This window comes from Podarcis bocagei, assembly GCF_964188305.1.
Source record: "Podarcis bocagei genome assembly, chromosome: 12".
Lineage (NCBI taxonomy): Eukaryota > Metazoa > Chordata > Lepidosauria > Squamata > Lacertidae > Podarcis > Podarcis bocagei.
Window position 1 is genome coordinate 54,965,172 of NC_138137.1, and position 24,587 is coordinate 54,989,758.

General features: G+C 47.6%; 2 protein-coding genes and 1 long non-coding RNA gene across 3 annotated transcripts in view; 2 read left to right on the forward strand and 1 right to left on the reverse strand.

Moving 5' to 3' along the window:
- The window catches only part of VIPR1 (vasoactive intestinal peptide receptor 1), a 115,617-nt gene extending 103,988 nt beyond the window's left edge, over positions 1-11,629 (forward strand). The window contains exons 11-13 of the mRNA XM_081163788.1: positions 3,290-3,422; positions 4,658-4,699; positions 9,839-11,629. Coding sequence (XP_081019914.1) covers positions 3,290-3,422; positions 4,658-4,699; positions 9,839-10,030 — 367 coding nt within the window. The 3' untranslated portion in view covers positions 10,031-11,629. The remainder of the gene's footprint in view (positions 1-3,289; positions 3,423-4,657; positions 4,700-9,838) is intronic.
- The window catches only part of LOC308569735, a 394,467-nt gene that overhangs the window by 227,067 nt on the left and 142,813 nt on the right, over positions 1-24,587 (reverse strand). The gene's annotated exons all lie outside the window — the stretch shown is intronic.
- Positions 1-24,587, forward strand: part of ZBTB47 (zinc finger and BTB domain containing 47) — a 416,665-nt gene that overhangs the window by 217,943 nt on the left and 174,135 nt on the right. The gene's annotated exons all lie outside the window — the stretch shown is intronic.

Genomic DNA, 24,587 nt, shown 5'->3' on the forward strand with positions numbered 1-24,587 from the left:
AAAAACTCTTCACAAGCTCAAGAGGTCAAGACACGAAAGCTTTAGCAACTAATCCACACCTAATGACCCTCCTAAGTGGTACTCAGAATATCACTCAAGAAATCACTCAAGATATCCCTCAAGTAATTAATGAACAAAAGAAGAAAAGGCACACTAACCTGGGAACTTCCTCTCTGCCCAGAACGTTGGAGGCTATATACCACACCCCCTCAACAGTATTTATAGGAACTCAAACACTGAGATCCTGCTCTGTTCTAGTAACAAGAAGCCGAAAGCACCAGCCTGAAGATGACGAGTGAGACCTCGTCGAAACGTCGCCTAGACACCCCAACTCTTACACGGGAAGACACCCGAAGACACCAAAACCTGCATATATATATATATATATATATGGGTTTTCCCAGCCACTCTGGGCAGCTTCCAACAAAATACTAAACCAACAAAATACTAAAATACAATAACCTATTAAACGTTAAAAGCTTCCCTAAACAGGGCTGCCTTCAGATGTCTTCTAAAAGTTTGGTAGTTATTTTTCTCTTTGACATCTGGTGGGAGGGCGTTCCACAGGGCGGGTGCCACTACCGAGAAGGCCCTCTGCTTGGTTCCCTGTAACTTGGCTTCTTGCAGCGAGGGAACTGCCAGAAGGCCCTCAGCACTGGACCTCAGTGTCCGGGCAGAACAATGGAGGTGGAGACGCTCCTTCAGGTATACTGGACCGAGGCCGTTTAGGGCTTTAAAGGTCAGCACCAACACTTTGAATTGCAGACTCCCAGGAGCCACACAGGGTGGCACTGTGGGTTAAACCACAGAGCCTAGGACTTGCCGATCAGAAGGTCGGCAGTTCGAATCCCTGCAACGGGGTGAGCTCCCGTTGCTCGGTCCCTTCTCCTGCCAACCTAGCAGTTTGAAAGCACGTCACAAAGCAAGTAGATAAATAGGTACCGCTCCGGTGGGAAGGTAAACGGCGTTTCCGTGAGCTGCTCTGGTTCGCCAGAAGTGGCTTAGTCATGCTGGCCACATGACCCGGAAGCTGTACGCCGGCTCCCACGCCCAGTAAAGCGAGATGAGCGCCGCAACCCCAGAGTCTGCCAGGACTGGACCAAATGGTCAGGGGTCCCTTTACCTTAGGAGCCACACAGAGGGACCTAGAGGGCTGTATCCAGCCCCTTAGCCATGGTTTGAGCATCACGGTTGCATCTGAGCCCCAGTCCCCGTGAACCTTTTTTGACAGCTTCAGGGCTACACTATTCTGGCCCCTCTGTCTTCTCTTACGCCCTGCTGAACATTTGCGGCTTCCTCTCATTTCCAATTCAAGATGTCCCTGCTCCAAGGAGCTCTGATTAAATCAGCATATGGAAAGATGTCCCCAATCAGGGCAGCGTCATAATGGATTCGAATGCCTCTCTTTTAGCAGAGCTCATCGGGAACTCTGCAAGTCTAACTAGACCAGCATGAGATATTCATCAGCCAAGCACCTTTACAAATTAAGTAGTGCTGGTGGAAGGAAGTTGTCCTCAGTTAATCCTCAGAACTACAAATAATTCAGCCAGAAACAGAACAGAGGCGCATTCTCAGCCCCAGTTCTGCCAGAAGGACAGAAGAAGAGAGGTGTTTTATGAAGGAGGGCTGGAGTCCGTTGACCGCAAGTAGCAAGAGATGGCGGAAGAATAGAATCATAGAACTGTAGAGCTGGAAGAGACCACAAGGGACATCTAGTCCAACCCCCTGCTATGCAGGAATCTTTTGCCCAGTGTGGTGCTCAAACCCATGGCCTGAGATTAAGGCATCCTAGGCTCTACCGACTGAGCTAAACGCAAAATTTTGTGAAGTCACAACACAAAGTACATTCATGGATGAGGAGCTAAATGTGTAGCTGCCATTTTTCCAACACCCTTCCACATCCAGCATTAACTTGCAGTTAGTCTGTTGTTTTTATAGCACTCTTAGATACAATATTGTACCTCTAGGTGTAATAAGAGCATGAAAACTATATATATATCAGCTCCCTTCCCCGAAGAGCTTACAGTTGGCACCACTCCCCATCAAATGTTTTCTGTCTGGCATGACCTCATGATCTAGCTCTCCATCTTTGGGGGACTGAGACCATGGACTGAGAGGAGTTATTGCTTTCAGAGCCAGCCCTGGATGTCCCCACTGCTCAAGGGACCCCAGTGCAAAATGGAGCACGTTCTCCTAGATCTCTCTGGCCTGAGCAGAGCACATTGTCTTCCTCTGACTTAGAAAACTCCAGCCCAGAAGCTTCATCCAAGTCAGTGGCCTTTGAGGCAAGCTCTGTCCCTTTAGCTGACTAAACATTAGGAAGAACTTTCTGACATCAAGTTCTGTTTGACAGTGGAACGAACTCCATCGGAAGGTGGCGGACTCTCCTTCCTTGGAGGTTTAGAAGCAGAGGTTGGATGGCCACCTCTCATGGATGCTTTAGCTGAGATTCCTGCATTGCAAGGGGTTGGACTAGATAACTTACAGGGTCCCTACCATCTCTATGATCCTGGATGTGGTTTCTCACAGAGGATGGTGCCAACCCCCCTGGTGGAGTTGCAGTTCTTCTTAAGGCTCAGTCTGGGATTGCTTCTAGTTGGTGAGGTGTTCTGGGGCCAGACCTAAAGGCAGATCTCTCTCTTATAGAGCCAGTGTGATGTAGTGGTTAAGAGCGGTAGACTTGTAATCTGGTGAACCAGGTTCGCGTCTCTGCTCCTCCACATGCAGCTGCAGGGTGACCCTGGGCTAGTCACACTTCTCTGAAGTCTCTCAGCCTCACTCACCTCACAGAGTGCGGGGGAGGAAGGGAAAGGAGATTGTTAGCTGCTTTGAGACTCCTTAGGGTAGTGATACAGCAGGATATCAAATCCAAAATCGTCATCTTCTTCTTCCACTCTGACTCTCTGGCCGCATCCCTTGCAGAAGGGGAATCTTTGTGGGAATGTTGTGGCTAGTAGGAGAGGATATATTGATTACTGTATTTTTCGCTCTATAGGACGCACTTTTTCCCCTCCAAAAATGAAGGGGGAAAGTGTGTGTGTCCTACGGAGCGAATGCAGGCTTTCGCTGAAGCCTGGAGAGCGAGAGGGGTCAGTGTGCACCAAGCCCTCTCAGTCTCCAGGCTTCAGGAAGCTATCCGCAAGCCTGCGGAACCCGTGGGAGTTCCTGCCAGGTTCCGCAGGCTTGCGGACAGCTCTCCGCAAGCCTGGGCATGCAGTTCAGTTCTAGATCTTCAGGTCTTCCTCCATCCTGTGCGCCCATCTCTCTGTGTTCTTCTCCCTCCTGCCAGGAGACTTGCAAAATCCACCTTACTGCTGATCCCGCTCTTCGGCATCCACTACACCATCTTCGCCCTCTTCCCCGACAAATCAAAGCTGCTGGAGATGAAGCTGGTCTTCGAACTTGTGCTGGGATCCTTTCAGGTAAGCCGCTTCCCCCTGCTGCAGGGCTGGATCTCACAGGAACGATGGCAATTTCATTCATACTCCACATCTGTCCCCACCTGGACATCGGTGAGCTCCAAGGGTGCCTTTGGCCGTTTCCTGCACCTCCTCCTTCTGTTTAGTGTGGCCTCAGTGTGGGACAGTGGCTTTCCAATGTCCTTATCACCTTACTGTCTGCCACAGAACCATGACGCATTGCAGGGGGTTCTGGGGCACAGTCTTAAGAAAGGCCTGTCTGGTCTATATGCACTATGGCACTTACCATAGTGGTCAACCAAATGCCCGTTATGGGAAACCATTTCCAGTGGTGCCCCTTACACCAGTCTCTTGCAACTGTGAATTGGGGAAGAAGATGGTTAGCAGGATTGGTGATATGCGGAAGTGAGAATTTTTTGCATTATTTTCATGGAGGGGAATTTTTCACCATGTCTCTTGCGGAACAGATCTCACAATTAGCAACAAAATAGCTTCTTCTTTATTCTAAGATATATTTTTTACTGCATCTGCATCAGCAGTTGTCATTCTGGCCGCCATTTTGTATCTCCCACAATGCCATAGCTGTCAACTTACAGATTTGAAAGTAAGGGATCAGCAGCCTTGAAAATAAGAGATCAGCAGCCAAAATAAGGGATCAACAATTACTTTGATAAAATACATATTTTGTTGCGTGCAAATGGCTTTAGATACCTATTAGGTCCATAAATTACCATATAGCATATATTCAACACAAAAAACAGCAACAATTTGTTTTTGACAAAGCACAGCTAGACATAGAAAGGACTCCATTACCTTCAGTAGCTTATTTAAGGGACATCATCAATAAGAGACAGCAGCGGGACATGGCGCTGGGATAAGGGACTGTCCCGCCAAATAAGGGACGCTTGACAGCTATGCACAATGCCCAAGATTGGATGTCTTTGTGGGTATTGCTGGGGTGATCCAGTAGCGATCCACTTAGAAAACTCCTGTTTGTGCTTATATTAAGCAAGAGATTCTGCTCTCTTCTTGACATGAAACTTTGACTTTTTTTGCTCTTTCTCTCTTGTCTGGGAAGAGTTTGAACGGAATGTTCCATTGGGGTTGATACAAACTCTTCCCTAGCCTTTGGGATCTGGGGGTGAGGCTACACATTTAAATATGTCCCTAAAACAAAGGCAATGAAATAAAAATCTATGTTATCTCTTCTTTTCTTTTCCCCCTTCCCCCTTTTCTAGGGCTTTGTGGTGGCTGTCTTGTACTGCTTCCTCAATGGAGAGGTAAGATCAGCCATGATATTTGCAAAGGGAACAAGCATTACTGGGGCTGCCAAGCGATTAAATAACGTTTAGTTCATTAATGACCTGCCTTTTTGCTGCTCCGCCAACTAATTCATCGATCAAATTTAATTGAATTTGCTCCTTATTCTTGCACCGTAATGCATAATGCAGAGCTTAACAAATTATGACGCATCGTTTAACAATGGAAAAATAAGTATTTCTCAGATGTTGGAACGAAATATACATGAGGGCCAAAGCCAAACTGAGGTCAGATATTCATCACTACAAGGGAATCCCAACCCCCAGCGAGCTACTGAGACAAGTTGCAATGGCTCTCCAAACCTCTGAGGACTTTTAATAATTACTGCTGTCTTTTGATATGTGGTTCGTTTAAGAAATTTTAGTTTCACAGAACAAGGAATGTAGGCCGAATGAGAGCAACATTGCCGTTGTTTCGTAAAAGCGCCTAGAATTTACTGGATGCTATACACAGATTTAAAACGAAACAAGCCTGTCAGGAAACTGACATCAGGGCAACAGGAGAAGGAGAGGCTCTCCGATTCTGCAGGGGAAGGTACCAGCACTAGGGGGAGACGCAGCTTGATAGAGGGGGAAGGAAATCAGCGTAACACCAAGGAGCCATGAGAGCAAATGGGGGAAGAGGGGGAAGGGCTCCGGGACTCTTCCTCGGAAGTCAGTAAGGAGAGCACTGGCCCTCCACTACCCACGCCCTCCCTGCGCAGGAGACTCCCGCGCAATGAGAGGCGGAGACGATTGGGTGTCAAGCAGCTTTTATGCTGGCAAAGGTTTAAGAAACGCCCACAGACAGATTCTGCTAGCGACTGAGGCAGCCACGCGGAGATGGGCTGTGCAGTCAAGACGGTCTAACCCAGGCAGTTAAGCTCCCAAACGGGGACAGTTTGCGCACGAGTAACTCCAAACCACTACAAAGCCCATGCCTGTAGATTTATGATCTAAAAGGCACAGCACAGAAGGAAAAGGGGAGGAAGAGGGAAGAGGAAAATAAGCAAACCCAGGCAGCAGTTCTTAAAGTCACATGAGCCCTATTGGGTGTTCACTCCCAAGATTAAGAATTGCATGATGGAGAAGGAGGAGCGGCACCTGCTGGCCTCCGCCGTCCATACATTGTGGAGGCCTTCAGTAGAGAGATATTTCTGCTAAACGCACACAGAAGCTCCCCACGTGAACTGGAACTCAGGCCAGCTATTCATGCAGGGTTCTATACATTAGAGGAGACTTACCTGCATACATCAGGTTCCCCTCTACTGACGTTCCTACTAACGCATGGATATGGAGATGTTGGCAGGGCTGTCAGATGCTGCCCCAGCTTACCCCCTGTGCAATTATTATTATTATTATTATTATTATTATTATTATTATTATTATTACCCCGCCCATCTGGCAGGGTTTCCCCAGCCACTCTCAGCGTCTCCCAACAGAATATTAACATGATAAAACATCAAACATCAAAAACTTCCCTAAGCAGGGCTGCCTTCAGATGTCTTCTAAACGTCAGATACAGTGGTACCTCAGGTTACAGATGCTTCAGGTTACAGACTCCACTAACCCAGAAATAGTATCTTGGGTTAAGAACTTTGCTTCAGGGTGAGAACAGAAATCGTGCGGCGGCAGTGGGAGGCTCTATTAGCTAAAGTGGTGCTTCAGGTTAAGAACAGTTTCAGGTTAAGAACAGACCTCCAGAACGAATTAAGTTCTTAACCTGAGGTACCACTGTAGTTATTTATTTCCTTGACATCTGATGGAAGGGCATTCCACAGGGCGGGTGCCACCACCGAGAAGGCCCTATGCGTGGTTCCCTGTAACCTCACTTCTCACAGAGAGAGAACCGGCAGAAGTCCCTCGGTGCTGGATCTCAGTGTCCAGGCTGAACGATGGGGTTGAGACGCTCCTTCAGGTATACTGGGCCGAGGCTGTTTAGGGCTTTAAAGGTCAGCACCAACACTTTGAATTGTGCTCAGAAACGTACTGGGAGCCAATGTAGGTCTTTCACGACTGGTATTATATGGTCTCAGCGGCTGCTCCCAGTCACCAGTCTAGCTGCCGCATTCTGGATTAATTGCAGTTTCTGAGTCACCTTCAAAGGTAGCCCCACGTAGAGCACATTGCAGTAGTCCAACCAGGAGATAACCAGAGCATGTGCCACTCTGGCGAGACAGTCTGCGGGCAGGTAGGGTCTCAGCCACGTACCAGATGGAGCTGGTAAACAGCTGCCCTGGACACAGAATTGACCTGCTCCCCCATGGACAGCTGCGAGTCCAGAATGACTCCCAGGCTGCGCACCTGGTCCTTCAGGGGCACAGTTACCCCATTCAGGACCAGGGAGTCCTCTGCTGGAATTCCTGCTCCGTGACTGCAGTCATGGGATTTTTGTCTATCACATGACGGTGTAAGTTTTGACTCCACAGAGTGGGAAGTGACGGAGACAGGATGTTTGTGTTACTGTGTTCCGTGAAGTGGAACTATTCTCCTTTGTTCTTTTTCTCTTTGCTGTCTGATGCTAGAGAGAGAGGGAGCCATGTTGCAGTGCTCTGTGTGTGGAGATTAGCCAAAATGCTGAGTTGCTGAGGTCTGTTACGCAAGCTGCGAAGACTCTGTGGATCCCTAAGTGTGCCGGTGTCTGTTGGTCGCTGTGATGTTCGGGCAGAAGAAAGCTTTTGAAGCTCCCGAACGATTGACCAGAAGGGAGAGACATGCCAATCGGGCATGTGTCTCTGCCAGGGTCCTACTCGAGAGTAGGACGAGCTCCTGACATACTCCACACCTGCCTGTCCCCTGTCCCTCCAAAACTTCAATTCTTAACTGTTTGAGTGAATACCCCAATAGCGTTTATTGTGCTTAAAATTAGCATCTTGAATGGAAACTGTTCAGAAGAGGGGATGAGCCACATGGCAGCTGCTCCCTCAACTGAACTGTTAGTTTGGGCACAGCTATGCCATTTCCCCTTCTGCTTCAAAAAATCCGTTGGGTGTTTTAAACCCCCTCTCTTAATGAATACTCTCCATCATTGAGCAAGTTCCCCTGCCTTTACTCCATGGCTTAAGAGGCCTCTACTTCTATCCTGCCCTTTGTCTGAAGGCCCCAGGGCAAGTTACGGCAAAAGGCAAATAAAAGAATCAATAATAAAAGAGAGATTTAGAACCAGCAAATAAAGGAGAGATTTAAAACCAGCAAAATAATAGATTTTTTAAAAAAAGAAATACCTGTCAGTTTTATGCAGTCTACATTTGAAAGCCTGGCAGAAGACTGCAGAAAACTAATAGGTATTCTTTAAAAAAAAAAAAACACTATTATTTTGCTGGTTTTAAATCTCTCTTTTATTATTGATGGTTTTATTTACCTATTGCTGTAACTTGCCCTGGAGCCTTCAGATGAAGGGCAGGATATATTTAGAAAGGAGGAAAGAAGGAAAGTAAGTAATGTAGAAAAAGAAAGAAGAAAAGAATGTGGGGGGATGAAAAAGTAATAAAGAAAAAAAGAGGGAATGAGAGAGGGGGGGAGAGGAAGGAAGGAAGGAAGGAAGGAAGGAAGGAAGGAAGGAAGGAAGGAAGGAAGGAAGGAAGGAAGGGCTGGAGATTTAGAGAAAGACAGATTATTTTGGGTGGTGAAATGCAATTTGTAGTAAGCTGGATTCACATGGCTGCAAAATGCAGCAAGGATTTCCATCATCCCCATGATGAATGCAATTACAGTCGTACGTTGGAAGTCGAACGGAATCCGTTCCAGAAGTCCCTTCGACTTCCAAAACATTCAGAAACCAAAGCGCAGCTTCTGATTGTCTGCAGAAAGCTCCTGCAGTCATTCAGAAGCCCCATCGGACATTTGGCTTCCAAAAATAGTTTGCAAACCACATAAGTGGAAGGACTTGCAAGTACTAAATTGGCTTAGGATTTAAGTATGTTGAATTGTATAATACTATGGATTGAGATTATGATGTAAAGAAAGGAAGTTAGTATTTTGAACTAGTTAATTATATTAGAAAGTGAATATTGGGAAATTGCTAAAATGAGATTTAATGAAAATCAGTTAGGAAGGATTCAAGGAAGTCATTTAATAATGGAAATTAATTTGGATTTTTGATTGGAAGAAATCTTATATGCTTGTTTGTTCTTTTTATATGTTTTGTTTTTTTTGTGTTGTGTTGTATTTGTTATAAATTTGGAAAATTAAATAAAAAATTGGGGGGGGGGGGAATAGTTCACAAACCGGAACAGTCACTTCCGGGTTTGTGGCATTCGGGAGCCAAAATGTTCAAGAACTAAGCTGTTCGAAAACCAAGGTACGGCTGTATTTGTTTTATCAATTGCATTTATATCCCACCTTTTTCTCCAAGGAGCTCAAAGAGCAACAACCCTGTGAGGTAGGTTAAGCTGAGAGGCAGCGACTGGCCCCCAAGGTCACCCAGTGACCTTCATGGGTGATTGGGGACTCGAACCCCGGTCTTCCAAGTCCTGGTCCAGCCCTTGACCCGCCACACCACCCTGGCTCTCAGCCTAGAAGAGCTCCACTATAGCCTTTCAGACCTTTCCCATTGGCTGGGTCTGCGTTGCTCCCGGGAGGGAGGAAGGAGTCAATCAGACACCGAGGTTGGGTCAGAGAAAGAGTTTATTATTGTCTTGCAAGGTCTGTGCGTCAGAGTGGTCAGAATATTTACAACCTACAAGAGAAGCCCCAGATCTGCCATCCCGTCTCCACTCGGAACTGACAAGGCCATCCATCATTAAGCCTTCATGGACTGATGAAGGAGACAGCTTTGTTTGCACAGCTGGGTCCTAGAATCATAGAATCATAGAGTTGGAAGAGACCACAAGGGCCATCGAGTCCAACCCCCTGCCAAGCAGGAAACACCATATAGAATCATAGAGTCCTGTTTTATACAGATCAAGTTAATGGATTTTAGCTAATGCATCCTTGAAGAAGGAATTTGGGAGTTATTGGGGCCTGGTTCGGGTAGCTGCACATTCAGGTTTAGGAGCTGCACATTCAGGTTTGAGTAACCTGTCCCTTCACCACGAAGCACATCCACAAATCCAGAAGACCTCCTTCTTTCTCCCTTCCCCAGTTCATCTGCCCTCTCCCTTTCCTTGCTCCCTTCTTTAGGTCCAAGCCGAGCTGAAGCGGAAGTGGCGAAGGTGGCACATGGAGAGGTTCCTGGGCTCCGACATGAAATATCACCACCCCTCCATGGGCAGCAACGGGACCAACTTCAGCACCCAAATCTCCATGCTGACCAAGTGCAGCCCCAAGAGCAGGCGCTGCTCCAGCTTCCAAGCCGACTTGTCTCTGGTTTGAGACCCGGACGGGAATGACCGAGGGACCAAATGGGTGGGACACAAAGCAATGGGAGAGGAAAGATGGTGCCAGCCAGGACTTTGGATTAAGGGGGCCAGGTGTGAAGTTGTGTGTGTGCATTATTTTTTTAAAGACAGAACATTCTTCTGTCAACCAAAGCAGGACAAAACACTGGAATAGCAGAAGGATGAGAAGAGGCCTGGTTGGGTGGTGGAGTCTCCCTTTGGTTCTTCTCAAGTCTTTAAGTTCTGAGTGTTGTTGGAGCGCTTGTGAATGCAGCGGAATCGCAGTGCATGGTGGATAAGAGAGAGCCTGACTTTGCAGCTCTCAACCAGCAGATGCAGAATGAGCCAATGGGGGAAAGGAGCAGGTGTTGTGACCCCATCTACCAAGATCTTTCGTGGGAGAGAAGGAATCATTTGATCAGAGAGATGCTCCCTGGACATGACGCAGCCGACTAAGCCTCTCTCTCCGGTTAAACTTCAGAAGCCAGAAGGCCATCTCAACTCCAGAGACAGCATGGGATCATCCTGAATGCTCTGTTGGTTATATATCTGAAGCTTTAACTGGGTCCCCAAAGGCACTCCTGGAAAAGGTTGTCTTCTATTCTGTTTGGGGGAGGAAACCATCGGTCCAGGAAGTGCCATAATTGACAACTCTGATGGGCAGAAACTCTTCAGGGTCTCAGCAAGAGGCTCTCTGGGCTATGAAGCCTAGGGGCACTTTCAACTGGAGATACCAGGGAGTGATTTTCTGCATGCAGAGCACATGCGCTCCCAATAAGCTGTGGCCCCTCCTGAAGTGACAAGCAGTGGTTTGCACACTGCTTTTGAATCAGCTACATCTCATGCCCTCTCTCCCCACCTTCAACCATCAAGCAATCCCTCCCATCAAAAAAAGAAAGGAGAGATGTTCCATTTCTTGGTGTTGGGAGCATCTGCTGGTTGGAGAAAAGACGATTCACCAGGTTCTTTGACCTGGGGTGGGTGAATAATATGCCCTTCCTAACTAGGCTTGCCCTTTGCAGGCTGGGTGGTGACATCCCCAGGGGGTCTTCTGAGCAGCTTGGACAGGGAGACTCCACTGCCAGGGTCTGTTGACGCATACCCAGATGCTACAAGCTGGTGGAAGGAGCTCTGTTTTCATGTTACCTCCATTCAACAAACCCTGTGGATTCTGAAAAGGACAGAAAGTATGCAAGGGGGAATGAGACTTGTGCGCTCTTGATAACTCATGGACTCTCAGTTCAGGAGCCTGTTATGCGCATGGTTCAGATGGAAAGCAGGGAGAAGACCAACTTGTTTGACGATCATCCTGTCCTTGGCTGCTTCCCCTTGAGGTGCCAGAGTTCTTAATTCCGCCCTCTTGTAAATATTCAGGAACTTTCTGGGCCTGCTCTTCAGAAAGCAGCACTGACTGTGTATGCGCAGAAGCCCTCCCTCTTTCCACCAACGACCATTTCTCAGTGTGACGATCGTCACCATCTCCTCTTGGCCAGTGCAGACACGGAGCCTGTCTTGTTCCTTCCGAACTTTGACTGCGTGTTATTTATTTCGCCAGACTTGGAACTGTAAATAGTTTGGTTCCTTAGCCTTTCAATGGTTCATCTTGAAGGTGTCTCTTCTTTTCCATTTCGAAATGGTGGGGGTGGGGAGGGAGGAGGAATCTCTTCATTTGTGGCTGCCATTGCGTTGAGGAAATAATAAACCGGTAAGGGGAAAAAAGTGCTGTGCTTAAACTCTACTTATAGGAAAGTGGGAACCAGACTCTTCCCAGTACAGTGGTACCTCGGGTTACAAACGCTTCAGGTTACAGACGCTTCAGGTTACACACTCCCCTAACCCAGAAATAGTACCTCAGGTTAAGAACTTTGCTTCAGGATGAGAACAGAAATTGTGCTCTGGCAGCAGAAGGCCCCATTAGCTAAAGTGGTGCATCATGTTAAGAACAGTTTCAGGTTAAGGATGGACCTCCAGAACAAATTAAGTTCTTAACCCGAGGTACCACTGTATGGCTACTGCAAAGCATTTATGCACTCCTAGCCGCCTCGTACCCAGCCTTGCTGAGGAATTCCAAGAAACTAAAAAAATCAGTATGACTTTGAAAGATTCGCTCCACCATCTTGATTCAAAATGGCGCCCAGCTCACTTCCCCATCTATGGGAAATGAGAGGAGAGCCTTCTGTTGATAGACGAAGAGCAGGAATGGGGGGGGGTTCAGCCTGGGGGGCAATTTTCTTTCATGGGCGGCCTTCCAGGGTGGGTAGAGTAGGTGGAACAACTGGCATGATTCCTAGCTTTGTACAGTAATAGGCAGGAGCTTCGACATACACCTGGACCCATCGCTCTGTCCTTTACACCACCCAGGCAAGCAAGGTACCCTATCACTGTCCAAGGACACATTCAGGCATGCCAAAAGCACAGGTGGAGGTGGAAGAACTGGACCAGTTTGAGGTGTGGACTGGGGATAGGAGATGTGGACTGGAAAAAGTCCCATGGGCCACAGAAGGAGAACTGGAGTGCCACATTATGCTTCTTTCCAGCCCTGAGGTTCCCCACCTCAGTCCTGGCTCATCACTAGATGCTTAGGGGGGGAAATCAACTCATCATTTAAGAAAAGAAAGAGAGCTTCCACAAGATGTTTATAGAGGACTCAGAAATAAATCCCATTTTAATGGCGCAGTCCCTAGAGAGGCTGTAGCTGGGCTGTGTTGTTTTCAAAAGAAAAATAATAATTATTTTATTTTATTATTTTTTAATAAGTTTTTATTAGAAATTTTATTTACAACATAACATAAACCCCCCACCCGCCCCCCAATACAGAAATCCACCCTCATTAAACGTGAACATAACATACAATAAGCATAACATACAACAAGACAAACAACCAAATAAAAGACTATAAAAGTTATAATTAGAAAAATCTTAATAATTATTCATAAAGGAAACAGCTTAGAAGAAGTAAATAAGGAGGCCAGATACAGAATAAAGGAAGTCAAAAGAAAAATAATAATAACCCATCTCTAACCCTTTGCCTGATTAAGAATTTATACCAAGGGACCCAGTTTCCAAGGCACTAAAGTCAATAAAATCCAAGAAAAGAAACAAGGATCGTCTTCTGCAGATGAACAGGTGGCAGCTGCCTCCGCTTGCTTTGGTTAATCTCCTTTTGCTACTAACCAATGGAGCTGAAAGTTCATGCCTGGCAGTGAAAACAGTTGTGATGGCCTGGGAATCTGATTCAGAGGCTGAATCGGAGGAATCCCAGCCTGCACAGGAGTCCCTGCCTCCAGAACCAGCTGAGCCTGAAGGGTCCTCACCTGTGCTGGATCCTCAGGTGCAGGCACCAGCTGAGTCTGCTCTGGCTCCGGAGGTGATGGAGGACCCATTGCCTGCAGGTGCTCCACTCTCAGCCCTGTCAGGGGAAGCTGAGGTTGCCTCTGGCTCCAGTAACCCTCCAGTCTCTCCAGAGCTGCAGAGGCTCAGGGCAGAGAGGCGGAGGGAACTAAGTTCTCTCAGGAGTGCTCACCTTAAGGCCAGGAGAGGCAGTTCACCTGTGGGCCAGAACCGCTCTAGGCCCCAGAGGAGATAAAGGCCAGTCAGCCCAGTCCCAGGTTGCGGGAGCAACATCGTTGGTAACCTGTTCCTGCCTGCACCCTGACCTGCTCATCTGGAGTTCCCGACCACGCCCGGCTCCTTGCCTAGGACCCCGCTTTGCCCCTGACAGTCAGCCTCCAGACCCTTGACCCAGGACCGGACTCAGACCATGCTACACAGTTTAACACCCCCCCCCCCGGGACCAGCACAACAGCCTACCTCAAGGCTGTGGCAAAACTCTCTTTTTTCGATCCCATTGGGCCTTGGCTAAATCACAACAGAGGGCGATGGACACGGCCTGCGATGGCCTGGGAATCCGATTCAGAGGCTGAACCGGAGGAATCCCAGCCTGCACAGGAGTCCCCGCCTCCAGGGCCGGCTGAACTGGGGCAGGGCCTTGATTCTGAGGCGCCTACACCTGTGCCGGATCCTCAGGAGCAGGCACCAGGTGATTCCACTCTGGCTCCGGAGGTGATTGAGGACTCAGTGCCTACAAGTGAGTCTCCCCCTGGGCCCAGTAACCCTTCAGTCTCTCCTGAACTGCAGGGGCTCAGGGCAGAGAGACGAAGGGAGCTGGTTTCTCCCAGGAGGAGTGCTCGCCTTAAGGCCAGGGGAGGCGGGTCTCCTGGGGGCCGGGACCGCCCCTGGCCTCAGAGAAGATAAAGGCCTGTCAGCCCGGTCCCAGGTTGCGGGAGCAACGTCGTCGTTGAGTACCTGCTCCTACCCGGACCCAGACCTGATCTTCCAGTGTTCCTGTCCCCGCCCGGCTTCCTGCTTCGGACCTCGCCTCGCTCCTTGTGAACTGTTTCCAGGCTAGTGACCCAGGTCTGATCTTTGACTACGATAACGGTAACCTACCCCCCGGGACTAGCACACGGCCTCTCCTACAGGACCCACACAAATAAGAAGGACCTGCTGAGTCAGGTCAATGTCCCGTTCTCACAGGGGCCAACCAGATACCTGTGGGAAGCAAGAGAGCAGGATTTGAGCACAAAAGCAGCATTCAACCACCTGGTTTTCCGGCATTGCCCCCTCCGTCCACTTAGCAGTTAAAAACAGATGTCGTAAAATGAAATTCCATCTCCCAAATACATGTCAGTTTTACGTATCTGGGGAGGCAAACAAGGAAACAGATTTAGCAGCTGCCGAAAACAGCTCAGAGAAGGCACCTGCCTAAAATCAATGGGCAGGGAGTTCCAAAGACCACAGTTACTATTGTTCCAACCTTCTGCTCAATTCACCCACATCACTTGGTGATTCTTTATTTTATTTTTCTTTCTTTATTTATTTTATCTTCATTTTAGAATTCTACATGGAAGTTTGCCTGAGTTTCCCTGCCCATTTTTCAGAATTCATTCATGCATGTTAGGTGTTGTTGTTTAGTCGTTTAGTCGTGTCCGACTCTTCGTGACCCCATGGACCAGAGCACGCCAGGCACTTCTGTCTTCCACTGCCTCCCGCAGTTTGGTCAAACTCATGCTGGTAGCTTCGAGAACACTGTCCAACCATCTCGTCCTCTGTCGTCCCCTTCTCCTTGTGCCCTCCATCTTTCCCAACATCAGGGTCTTTTCCAGGAAGTCTTCTCTTCTCATGAGGTGGCCAAAGTATTGGAGCCTCAGCTTCAGGATCTGTCCTTCCAGTGAGCACTCAGGGCTGATTTCTTTAAGAATGGAGAGGTTTGATCTTCTTGCAGTCCATGGGACTCTAAAGAGTTTCCTCCAGCACCATAATTCAAAAGCATCCATTCTTCGGCAATCAGCCTTCCTTATGGTCCAGCTCTCATTTCCATACATCACTACAGTGGTGCCTCGCATGACGAAAAGAATCCGTTCCGCGAGTCTCTTCGTCTTGCGGTTTTTTCGTCTTGCGAAGCAAGCCCATTAGCGGCTTAGCGGATTAGCGCTATTAGCGGCTTAGCGGGCTTAGCGGATCAGCTGATAAGCGGCATAGCGGATCAGCTGATAAGCGGCTTAGCGGATCAGCTGATAAGCGGCTTAGCGGATCAGCTGATAAGCGGCTTAGCGGATCAGCTGTTAAGAGGCTTAGCGGCTTGGGGGAAAGGGGGGGAAAGGAAAAAACCCCGCAGGAACTCGCAAGACATTGTCGTCTTGCGAAGCAAGCCCATAGGAAATTCGTTTTGCGAAGCACCTCGAAAACGGAAAACCCTTTCGTCTAGCGGGTTTTCCATCTTGCGAGGCATTCGTCTTGCGGGGCACCACTGTACTAGGAAAACCATAGCTTTAACTATACGGACCTTGTTAGGTAGGTTTACCTTAAATGCAAAGTGAACTAATTCATCCCCATCCCTGCCGTATGGAACAGCGGTGGCTCGTCTCGTTTTGCCACCTGAAACAAGATGGGAATGGCTGTCTCCTCCCTTCCCTTCCCTCCCCGCACCCCAACCCACTCAGTACCACTTCCACAGCTGGAACACCCAGGCTCTCACCAAAATCGGCAGGACCTGGGGCATTCTGCAAAGCGTTGCTGCTTGGAAGCTGAGAGTCAAAGCCATGTCCCAGACCACTTTCCTCTCAGCAGCAAGAGGGGGTTCTGCTGGCAGTGGGGCTGATTCTGACAGGCAAACCTAGAGGACTGCTCTCTAATGTCCTGCAAACATCCTCTCCGATGCCTACCGCTATAGCAGACATAAGTCCGTTTCGGGGGCTGGTTTTGACCTTTAAAGCCCTTTGCGGCCTATGACCCACGTACCTACAGGACCACCTCTCCTGGTATGCCCCGCGGAGGACCTTAAGGTCCACAAATCACAACATTTTGGAGGTCCCAGGTCGCAGGGTGGTTAGATTGGTCTCAACTAGGGCCAGGGCTTTTTCAGTACTGGCCCCGACTTGGTGGAACGCTCTATCACAGGAGACCAGAGCCCTGCAGGGCCTGCAAGACAGAGCTGTTCCGCCTGGCCTTTGGTTTAGACTCAGTCTGAGCCTTATGTTTCCTTCCCCTTATGGTCTTGATGAGGCTGCATTTTAAATTGTATTTTAACCTGTATTTTAAATTGGTTCCCCCCCCCAATTATGTTTTTACTGTAATTTTACTGTTGTTAGCTGCCCTCAGCCCAGCTGTGGCCGAGGAGGGCGGGGTATAAATAAAAATTATTATTATTATTATTATTATTATTATTATTATTATTATTATTAATCCAGCCCCTGTGGCAGTATATCCTGGGGTAAAATCAGTAACTTTAATCCTTAAAAAAGCTCAGCAACTCTGGGGTAAACTTCAATCGGTAAACTTCGGCCCCCATGCATGTTCTCTTCACCAAATCCGGCCCTCTTTGAAAAAAGTTTGGGAATCCCTGCCTGCGCTATAGCCATCCCTGAATTAAAGCAGCTTGCATTCAAACAGCCAGCTGAAAATTGGCTTGCATTTGCTAAATTCCTCAAGGTTACTCATCTTTAATGGGTTCAGAATGTGCCTTTCCATTTGCCTTCTGTTTTAAGTTCCTCAAATCTGCAACATACAACGCTAGTGGCTCAATTGGCTCCTGGTGATTTAGAAGGGTTTCTCCTTGCTTCCAATGCGCTACCCATCTCGCTGCATCGGCCATGACCTATTTAGTGTGAAACGAGGTGCTTCAAAGCAAATTGCTATCGGCAGTAGGAAATGTCACACGTCTCGAGCAGGCTGCACTGGAAGGCAATTCGGACTTCCACTCTTGCACGTGAGCTAAAGAAAGAGGCAAAAGTTGAGCCGCTCCCTCGCTGCTACTTTTGAGGAGAGTTTGGGGAGGAGGGTCGCTTTTTCACAACCATCTTGCAACAAGGTGCTGGTTTGGGCCACTGGTGGCCTAAATCAGGAGCAGCAGACCACAAGCTCGGGCCATACCCATCACTGACTTTTGCTTTGCACCCTGACTGTTTGTGCCCGGCTGGGAATAGGTCCGCAAACTCTGATCCTGTGTCACGGAAATGACAGGCAGAGCAGGTCATTCACAGATCAGAGAGAGAGAGAGGCAGAGCAGAGCCATTGTGGCTGGTAGAAGAAGAGTTTGGATTTGATATTCCACTTTATCACCAATCTAAGGAGTCTCAAAGTGGCTAAAAATCTCCTTTCCTTTCCTCCCCCACAACAAACACTCTGTGAGGTGAGTGGGGCTGAGAGACTTCAAAGAAGTGTGACTAGCCCAAGGTCACCCAGCAGCTGCATGTGGAGGAGCGGGGAAGCGAACCTGGTTCACCAGATTACGAGTCCACAGCTCTTAACTACTACACCACACTGGCTCTCACTGGTAGCCATTGATTGCCTTGTCCGTCAGGAAGCTAAATCCTCTTTTAAAGCCATTTAGGTTGTCTCCTAGGGAAGCAAGTTCCTGTCAGGAGTTCAGTCTATACTCGAGTAGGACCCTGGTAGAGACACATGCCCGACTGGCATGTTCTCTCCCTCCTGGTCAATCGTTTGGGAGCTTCAAAAGCTTTCTTCAGCCCAAACATCACAACGACCGATGCCAACCGACACTGGCACACTTAGGGATCCACAGAGTTTGCGCATCATGCGTAACAGACCTCAGCAACTCAGCATTTTGGCTAATCTACTTTATTTACATATAAGCACACATGGAGCACTGCAACATGGCTCCCTCTCTCTCTAGCATCAGACAGCAAAGAGAAAAAGAACACAGGAGAATAGACCCACTTCACGGAACACAGTAACACAAACATCCTGTCTCCATCACTTCCCACTCTGTGGAGTCAAAACATATACCGTCATGTGAAAGACAACAATCCCATGACTGCTATCATGGAGCAGGAATTCTAACAGTTTGGCCATGGTGCTGTGTGAAGAAGCCCTTTATTTTCTCTGTCCTGACTCTTCCAATCTTCAGTTTCGTTGAATGCCCAATGTACTCGTGTTAGGAGAGAGGGAGGAGCTTTTCTCTTTATCTGCTTCCGCCACATAATTGTATAAGCTTCTATCGTGTCACCCTTTACTCGCCATCTCTCTAACCGGCAATGCTGCCTCCAACAGTGGCAATAAAACTCAGCCATTGTAGCCACTGAGAGCCTAAAGAGGTAAAGGTAAAGGGACCCCTGACAATTAAGTACAGTCGTGGACAACTCTGAGGTTGCGGCGCTCATCTATAGGCCGAGGGAGCTGACCTATAGCCACTTCTAGAGAAAGCAGAGCAGCACACGGAAACTGAGAGCCTATAGCTCTACAAATTACAGTCATACCTCGGGTTAAATGTGCTTCAGGTTGAGCACTTTCAGGTTGTGCTCTGCGGCGACCTGGAAGTAACTGAACGCATTACTTCCAGGTTTCGCCGCTCGCACATGTGCAGACGCTCAAAATGATGTCATGCGCAGAAGCGGTGAATCACCACCCGTGCATGTGCAGATGCACAGGCGAGGGTTGCGTTTGCTTCTGGGTGTGAACGGGGCTCCGGAATGGATCCTGTTCGTATCCAGAGGTACCACTGTAGTCTACTCTTCTTTTTAAGCCATCCAGTTTGGTGTCCCTCACTGTCTCGTGGAGTTCCATAGTTTAACTTGGCACTGCATAGAAGGCAGCTTCTACTCAGATGGCAGCACAGAACGTTAAGGCAATTCCAGCTTCCTCTGCACTGGGTAACTCCCGGTGAGCAAATATGATTAAGGGAAAAATGCTTCTCACTAATGAGAAGTGTCATTACATTGGCTCCCAGCATCTGCATCCCAGATTCCCGCAGAGTGCCATTTCATTCATGCTTCAAAGGGTGACAATTAAGTGGTCTCCTGGGGTATTGAAGCTCTCAAAACAGAGCCCTGAGAGCACCAGCTTGGCTGATGGGAACGTCTCTACCTGTTGGTCAGTAGGGAATGCGCGACCTCGAGTGCTTGCCTGCTGTGTCAATTTGTATTCCTCCAAGCCTCCGTCTCTGACCACTGAGTGACCCTCTAATAGAAGGAGATTGCCACAATCACTGGCTCCTACGGGTCTCCTGCCCAGCTGTCCTGCTGCCCCTTGCCACTTTAAATCTGCAAAGTTGCTTTAGAAACAAGCTTAGAAGCCAGCTTCAATCACTGGGCATTTTTAACACCCAATTGGCACCCGCTGGGAGTTTTGCAAGTCGGGCTTCATGCAAAGGGCAGAACAACAGAAAGGGAATTTCTTCTGTAGTTTAAAGGCAAGAGGCAGTGAACCCTATTATTATTATTGCTACTATTATTATCACTTATGAATCACTTCCTGTGAGGCATTTTAAAGCAAATCACAACAGAATAACAGCCTATATAAAACAATCACATCTATAAAAACCGTTAAAATAATGGCATATATAAAAACAGTTTAAAAACAATAATGCAATAAATACAACAATTGCATATAGAAAATTAATTTCAAAAACAAGCAGAGGCCAAGTGTGACAAGTTTCTGCAGTTTGAAGGATAGTTAATAGTTCCCTGTGAAGATGGATGGATTGTTTATCCACTCTAGGAACTGTAGGTCTGTGAGGGGAATAGTGGTCTAAAAACACTCACCAACCTTAACGAACTACAGTTCCCAGAATCCTTTGGAGGAAGTTTAATGTGGTATCATAGTGCTTTAAATGTATAGTGTGATCTCTGAATGTGGGGAGGGAAAGAGTTATTCATTTGCACACTGCTCATCTAAATTAATTCGTCTGGCGTGTTTTTCTTGTTTTTAATGAAAAGGTAACTTCCCATGTAAACAAGGGTGGGCAACCTGTAATCCTCAACCAAATTTCATTCAGCCCTCAGTCTAATGTTCATGTGGAGAAGAGAAGAAAAATTTGGACAGGGGCTGGCAGAAGGAGAGAAAAGGGTTTGGCTCCATCCACCTTGGGCCCCAGCTCCACCCATGCCCAGTACATGGCCCCCAAGAAAAATTCCCTGAGGGAATGTGGCCCTTAGCAGTGGGGAGGCAGGGTTTTCCTTCCCCGTTATAAAGATAACCCTAAGTAAATGAACCTAAGTTTTGATCCATTTCTATCACAAGTTGTCCATGGAGTTTTCTTGGCAGGGATACTGGAGTGGCTTGCCGGTTCCTGCTCCAGGTGGATCACGTTTGGTCAAAACTCTCCACTATGAGCTGTCCATCTTGGGTGGCCCTGCTCGGCATAGCTCATAGCTTCTCTGAGTTATTCAAGCCCCTTCGCCACAGCAAGGCAGTGATCCATGAAGGGGACTGCAAGAAGATCAAACTTATCCATTCTAAAGGAAATCAGCCCTGAGTGCTCACTGGAAGGACAGATCCTGAAGCTGAGGCTCCAATACGCTGGCCACCTCATGAGAAGAGAAGACTCCCTGGAAAAGACCCTGATGTTGGGAAAGATGGAGGGCACAAGGAGAAGAGGATGACAGAGGATGAGATGGTTGGACAGTGTTCTCGAAGCTACCAGCATGAGTTTGACCAAACTACGGGAGGCAGTGGAAGACAGGAGTGCCTGGTCAAGAAGAGTCGAACATGATTAAACGACTAAACAACAACATCACAAGTTGATAAGATGGTGTTTCTATAACCCCCTCACGATTTACAGGACAAATGGTCCTTGGACTTTCTGACACTCCTTTATTTATTATTAATTTATTTTTGCTTTCCGCATCTTCTGGCTGAGTCATTCAAAGATGTTGCACAGATTGTGTGAACTCCTGACCCCAACCTTTCCTTGCCTAGCTGTTTTTCTTTGCTCCTCCCTTCCCACCAAGAACTGAGGAGTCTTGAGGATGTTGCCATGAAAATTCACCTTTCCTGGGTCATTTTTTGCTCACAGCAACATCTCTCAGCCATTTGGGGGTTGGTTGCTGAGGAAAGTTGGCAAATGCTATGCTTTGCGGGGGCCAGATTTGGCATTTTAGGGAGACCATTGACAGGCATTTCACCATGAAAACCTTTAAAGAATGCTCACAACGGCTCGTGAATCAGCCTGGGTGGGGTTTGGAACTCTCTGCTGTTTCTAAAGCTGCCCAGTAACCTTTGAAAAATATACTAGAAAAAGTCTGGATGTGGCCTTCTCTATCGAGGTCAAAGAACTGAGAGCTTTGTTGATGTTTTCCAGACCTGAAAAGTTTTAGCTTTTGAAATGTCGAGCGGAAGAGAGACTCAAACCAGAGGCCAGAAGGCAGGAATGTTGACCTTGTGTTGTTCATTCTGGATCTCTGAGAGCTGTGGGTTCTCACCATTTTAGAATCGCATTTCATCATGAGTTGCAGAATAGGAACTTAGGAACAGACCCATCAGAGGACCTTTTTCATATGCCTCCTCCACGAGAGGTCCAGAGGGTTGCAACACAAGAGCCGGCCTTTTCTGCCTTGGTTTCCCATTGGTGGAATGCTCTCCCCAAGGAAGCTCACCTGGTGCCTTCATTTTATAATTTTAGGTGCCAGGTGAAAACTGTCAGGAGTTCAGCCTACACTCAAGTAGGACCCTAGCAGAGACACCTGCCTGACTGGCATGTTCTCTCCCTCCTGGTTGATCATTTGGGAGCTTCAAAAGCTTTCTTCTGCCTGAACATCACATTGACTAATGCCAACAGACATCAGCACACTTAGCGATCCACAGAATTTCCACAACTTGCATGACAGACCTCAGTAACTCAGCATTTTGGCTAATCTACTTTATTTACATATAAACACACACGGAGCACTGCAACAGGGCTCCCTCTCTCTCCAGCATCAGACAGCAAAGAAGAAAAGAAACAAAGGACAATAGTCCCACTTCACGGAACACAGTAACACAAACATCCTATCTCCATCACTTCCCACTCTGTGGAGTCAAAACATACACCGTCATGTGAAAGACAACCATCCCATGACTGCAATAACAGAGCAGAAATTCTAACATTCCTCTTTAACCAGGCCTTTGGCCGAATGACATCCTATATCCTTTTTAATTGGGGGGGGGGTGTTATTGGTTTGTTTTGTTCTTGTTTTTATTATATACTTTGTGGTTTTTATCTTGTATCTTTATGCTGTGAACTGCCCTGAGGTTTTCGGATGTAGGATGGCATGCAAATTTAATAAAAAATAAAATAAAAGAACACAGGAAGCTTTCTGCCAGGGCGTGGAGAGTCCTCCCCTCCCTTCGGTAACTTCACAGACAAGAATTAATGAGCGCTTTATATTTTATAGTCTTTTTTATTCAGTCATGTGGTTGCAAGCAAAAATCCACATCTCTCCCACAAGGAGAGCAGTTGGCTACTCTAACTCCTCCTCCCCCTTCCGTCTCCTGCAAGATCCTGAACACTAACGGGAAGTTCCTTCTCCACCTTTCTGCATTCTTTGTTCTCTAATACGGACGGACTTCCTACTTCTTGGGGAGGGAGGGTCCCCTAAACTCTCTAATGATGTCTCTTCTGGCTGTTCCCTCCCTCCTGTTTCTCTTTCCATTTCCCCGTAACTAAGCAGAGACATCACCTTGCCAACAAAGGTCCATATGTTTAAAGCTATGGTTTTCCCAGTAGCGATGTATGGAAGTGAGAGCTGGACCATAAAGAAGGCTGATCGCCGAAGAATGGATGCTTTTGAATTATGGTGCTGGAGGAGACTCTTGAGAGTCCCATGGACTGCAAGAAGATCAAACCTCTCCATTCTGAAGGAAATCAGCCCTGAGTGCTCACTGGAAGGACAGATCCTGAAGGTGAGGCTCCAATACTTTGGCCACCTCATGAGAAGAGAAGACTCTCTGGAAAAGACCCTGATGCTGGGAAAGATGGAGGGCACAAGGAGAAGGGGATGACAGAGGACGAGATGGTGGGACAGCGTTCTCGAAGCTACGAACATGAGTTTGACCAAACTGCGGGAGGCAGTGGAAGACAGGAGTGCCTGGCGTGCTCTGGTCCATGGGGTCACGAAGAGTCGGACACTACTAAACGACTAAACAACAACAGGTCACTCCTGCCTGAGCTGTTCAGTGTCTGTTTCTCTCTCTGCTCCTGAAACTGCTGGATCTGGGGGGGGGGGCACACGAATCTTCCCCCTCCTGCTCCTCTTCAGAGAGGACCTGATCTTCCCACTCCTCTGATTCAGACCATTCCCTGGCACTTTCTTACACTGTTGGTCCACCTAGCTCCAAACTGTAAACACGGGCATCAGCTCCTCCAATGTTTTTGGCAGAGAACACACTCATCCCTATCTGGAGGTGCAGGAATTGAACATGAGAGCTTTTACATGTGAAGCTGATGCACTACAACTGAGCTGAAGTCCTTGCCCATACATATATACATACATACATAATTTTATTCGTAGGTTGCCTTTCGATAGCTCAAACCATGCTCAAGGTGGCCTATAACCTGGAGGGGGGAAAAGACATAACTCCAACATAACAGAAGTAGTCATGAGCAATAAAGAAAACATCAAAAGGTACACAGCCAAATTAAATAATTTCCATATAAACCATAAGATATAAAATAAAGATGCAAAAGATTAATGTCCAAAAGAAGAAGACAAAGAGTTTGGATTTGATATCCCGCTTTATCACTACCCTAAGGAGTCTCAAAGTGGCTAACATTCTCCTTTCCCTTCCGCCCCCACAACAAACACTCTGTGAGGTGAGTGGGGCTGAAAGACTTCAGAGAAGTGTGACTAGCCCAAGGTCACCCAGCAGCTGCATGTGGAGGAGCAGGGAATCGAACCCAGTTCACCAGATTACAAGTCTATCGCTCTTAACTACTACACCACACTGGCTCTCTGCAATGCAGGAATCTTTTGCCCAACTTGGGGGCTCGAACCCACAGCCCCGAGAATTAGATTCTCGTGCCCTACCAACTGAGCAACTGCAAAGCTGTAGCATCACTATCCAGACTTTTCTTTATCTTAATAGCATGGACAGATTCCAACTCTAATAACAGAAGTGCCCATGAATGCCAAGATTTGGATTTGCAAGGGTGGCAATAATAATAATAATAATAATGATGATGATGATGATGATTATATAATTAATACGGATTTTAAGAAAAGCAGATGACTTTGGAATAAAGCAATGCATGCCAACCATCCTGCAAGAAAGCAGCT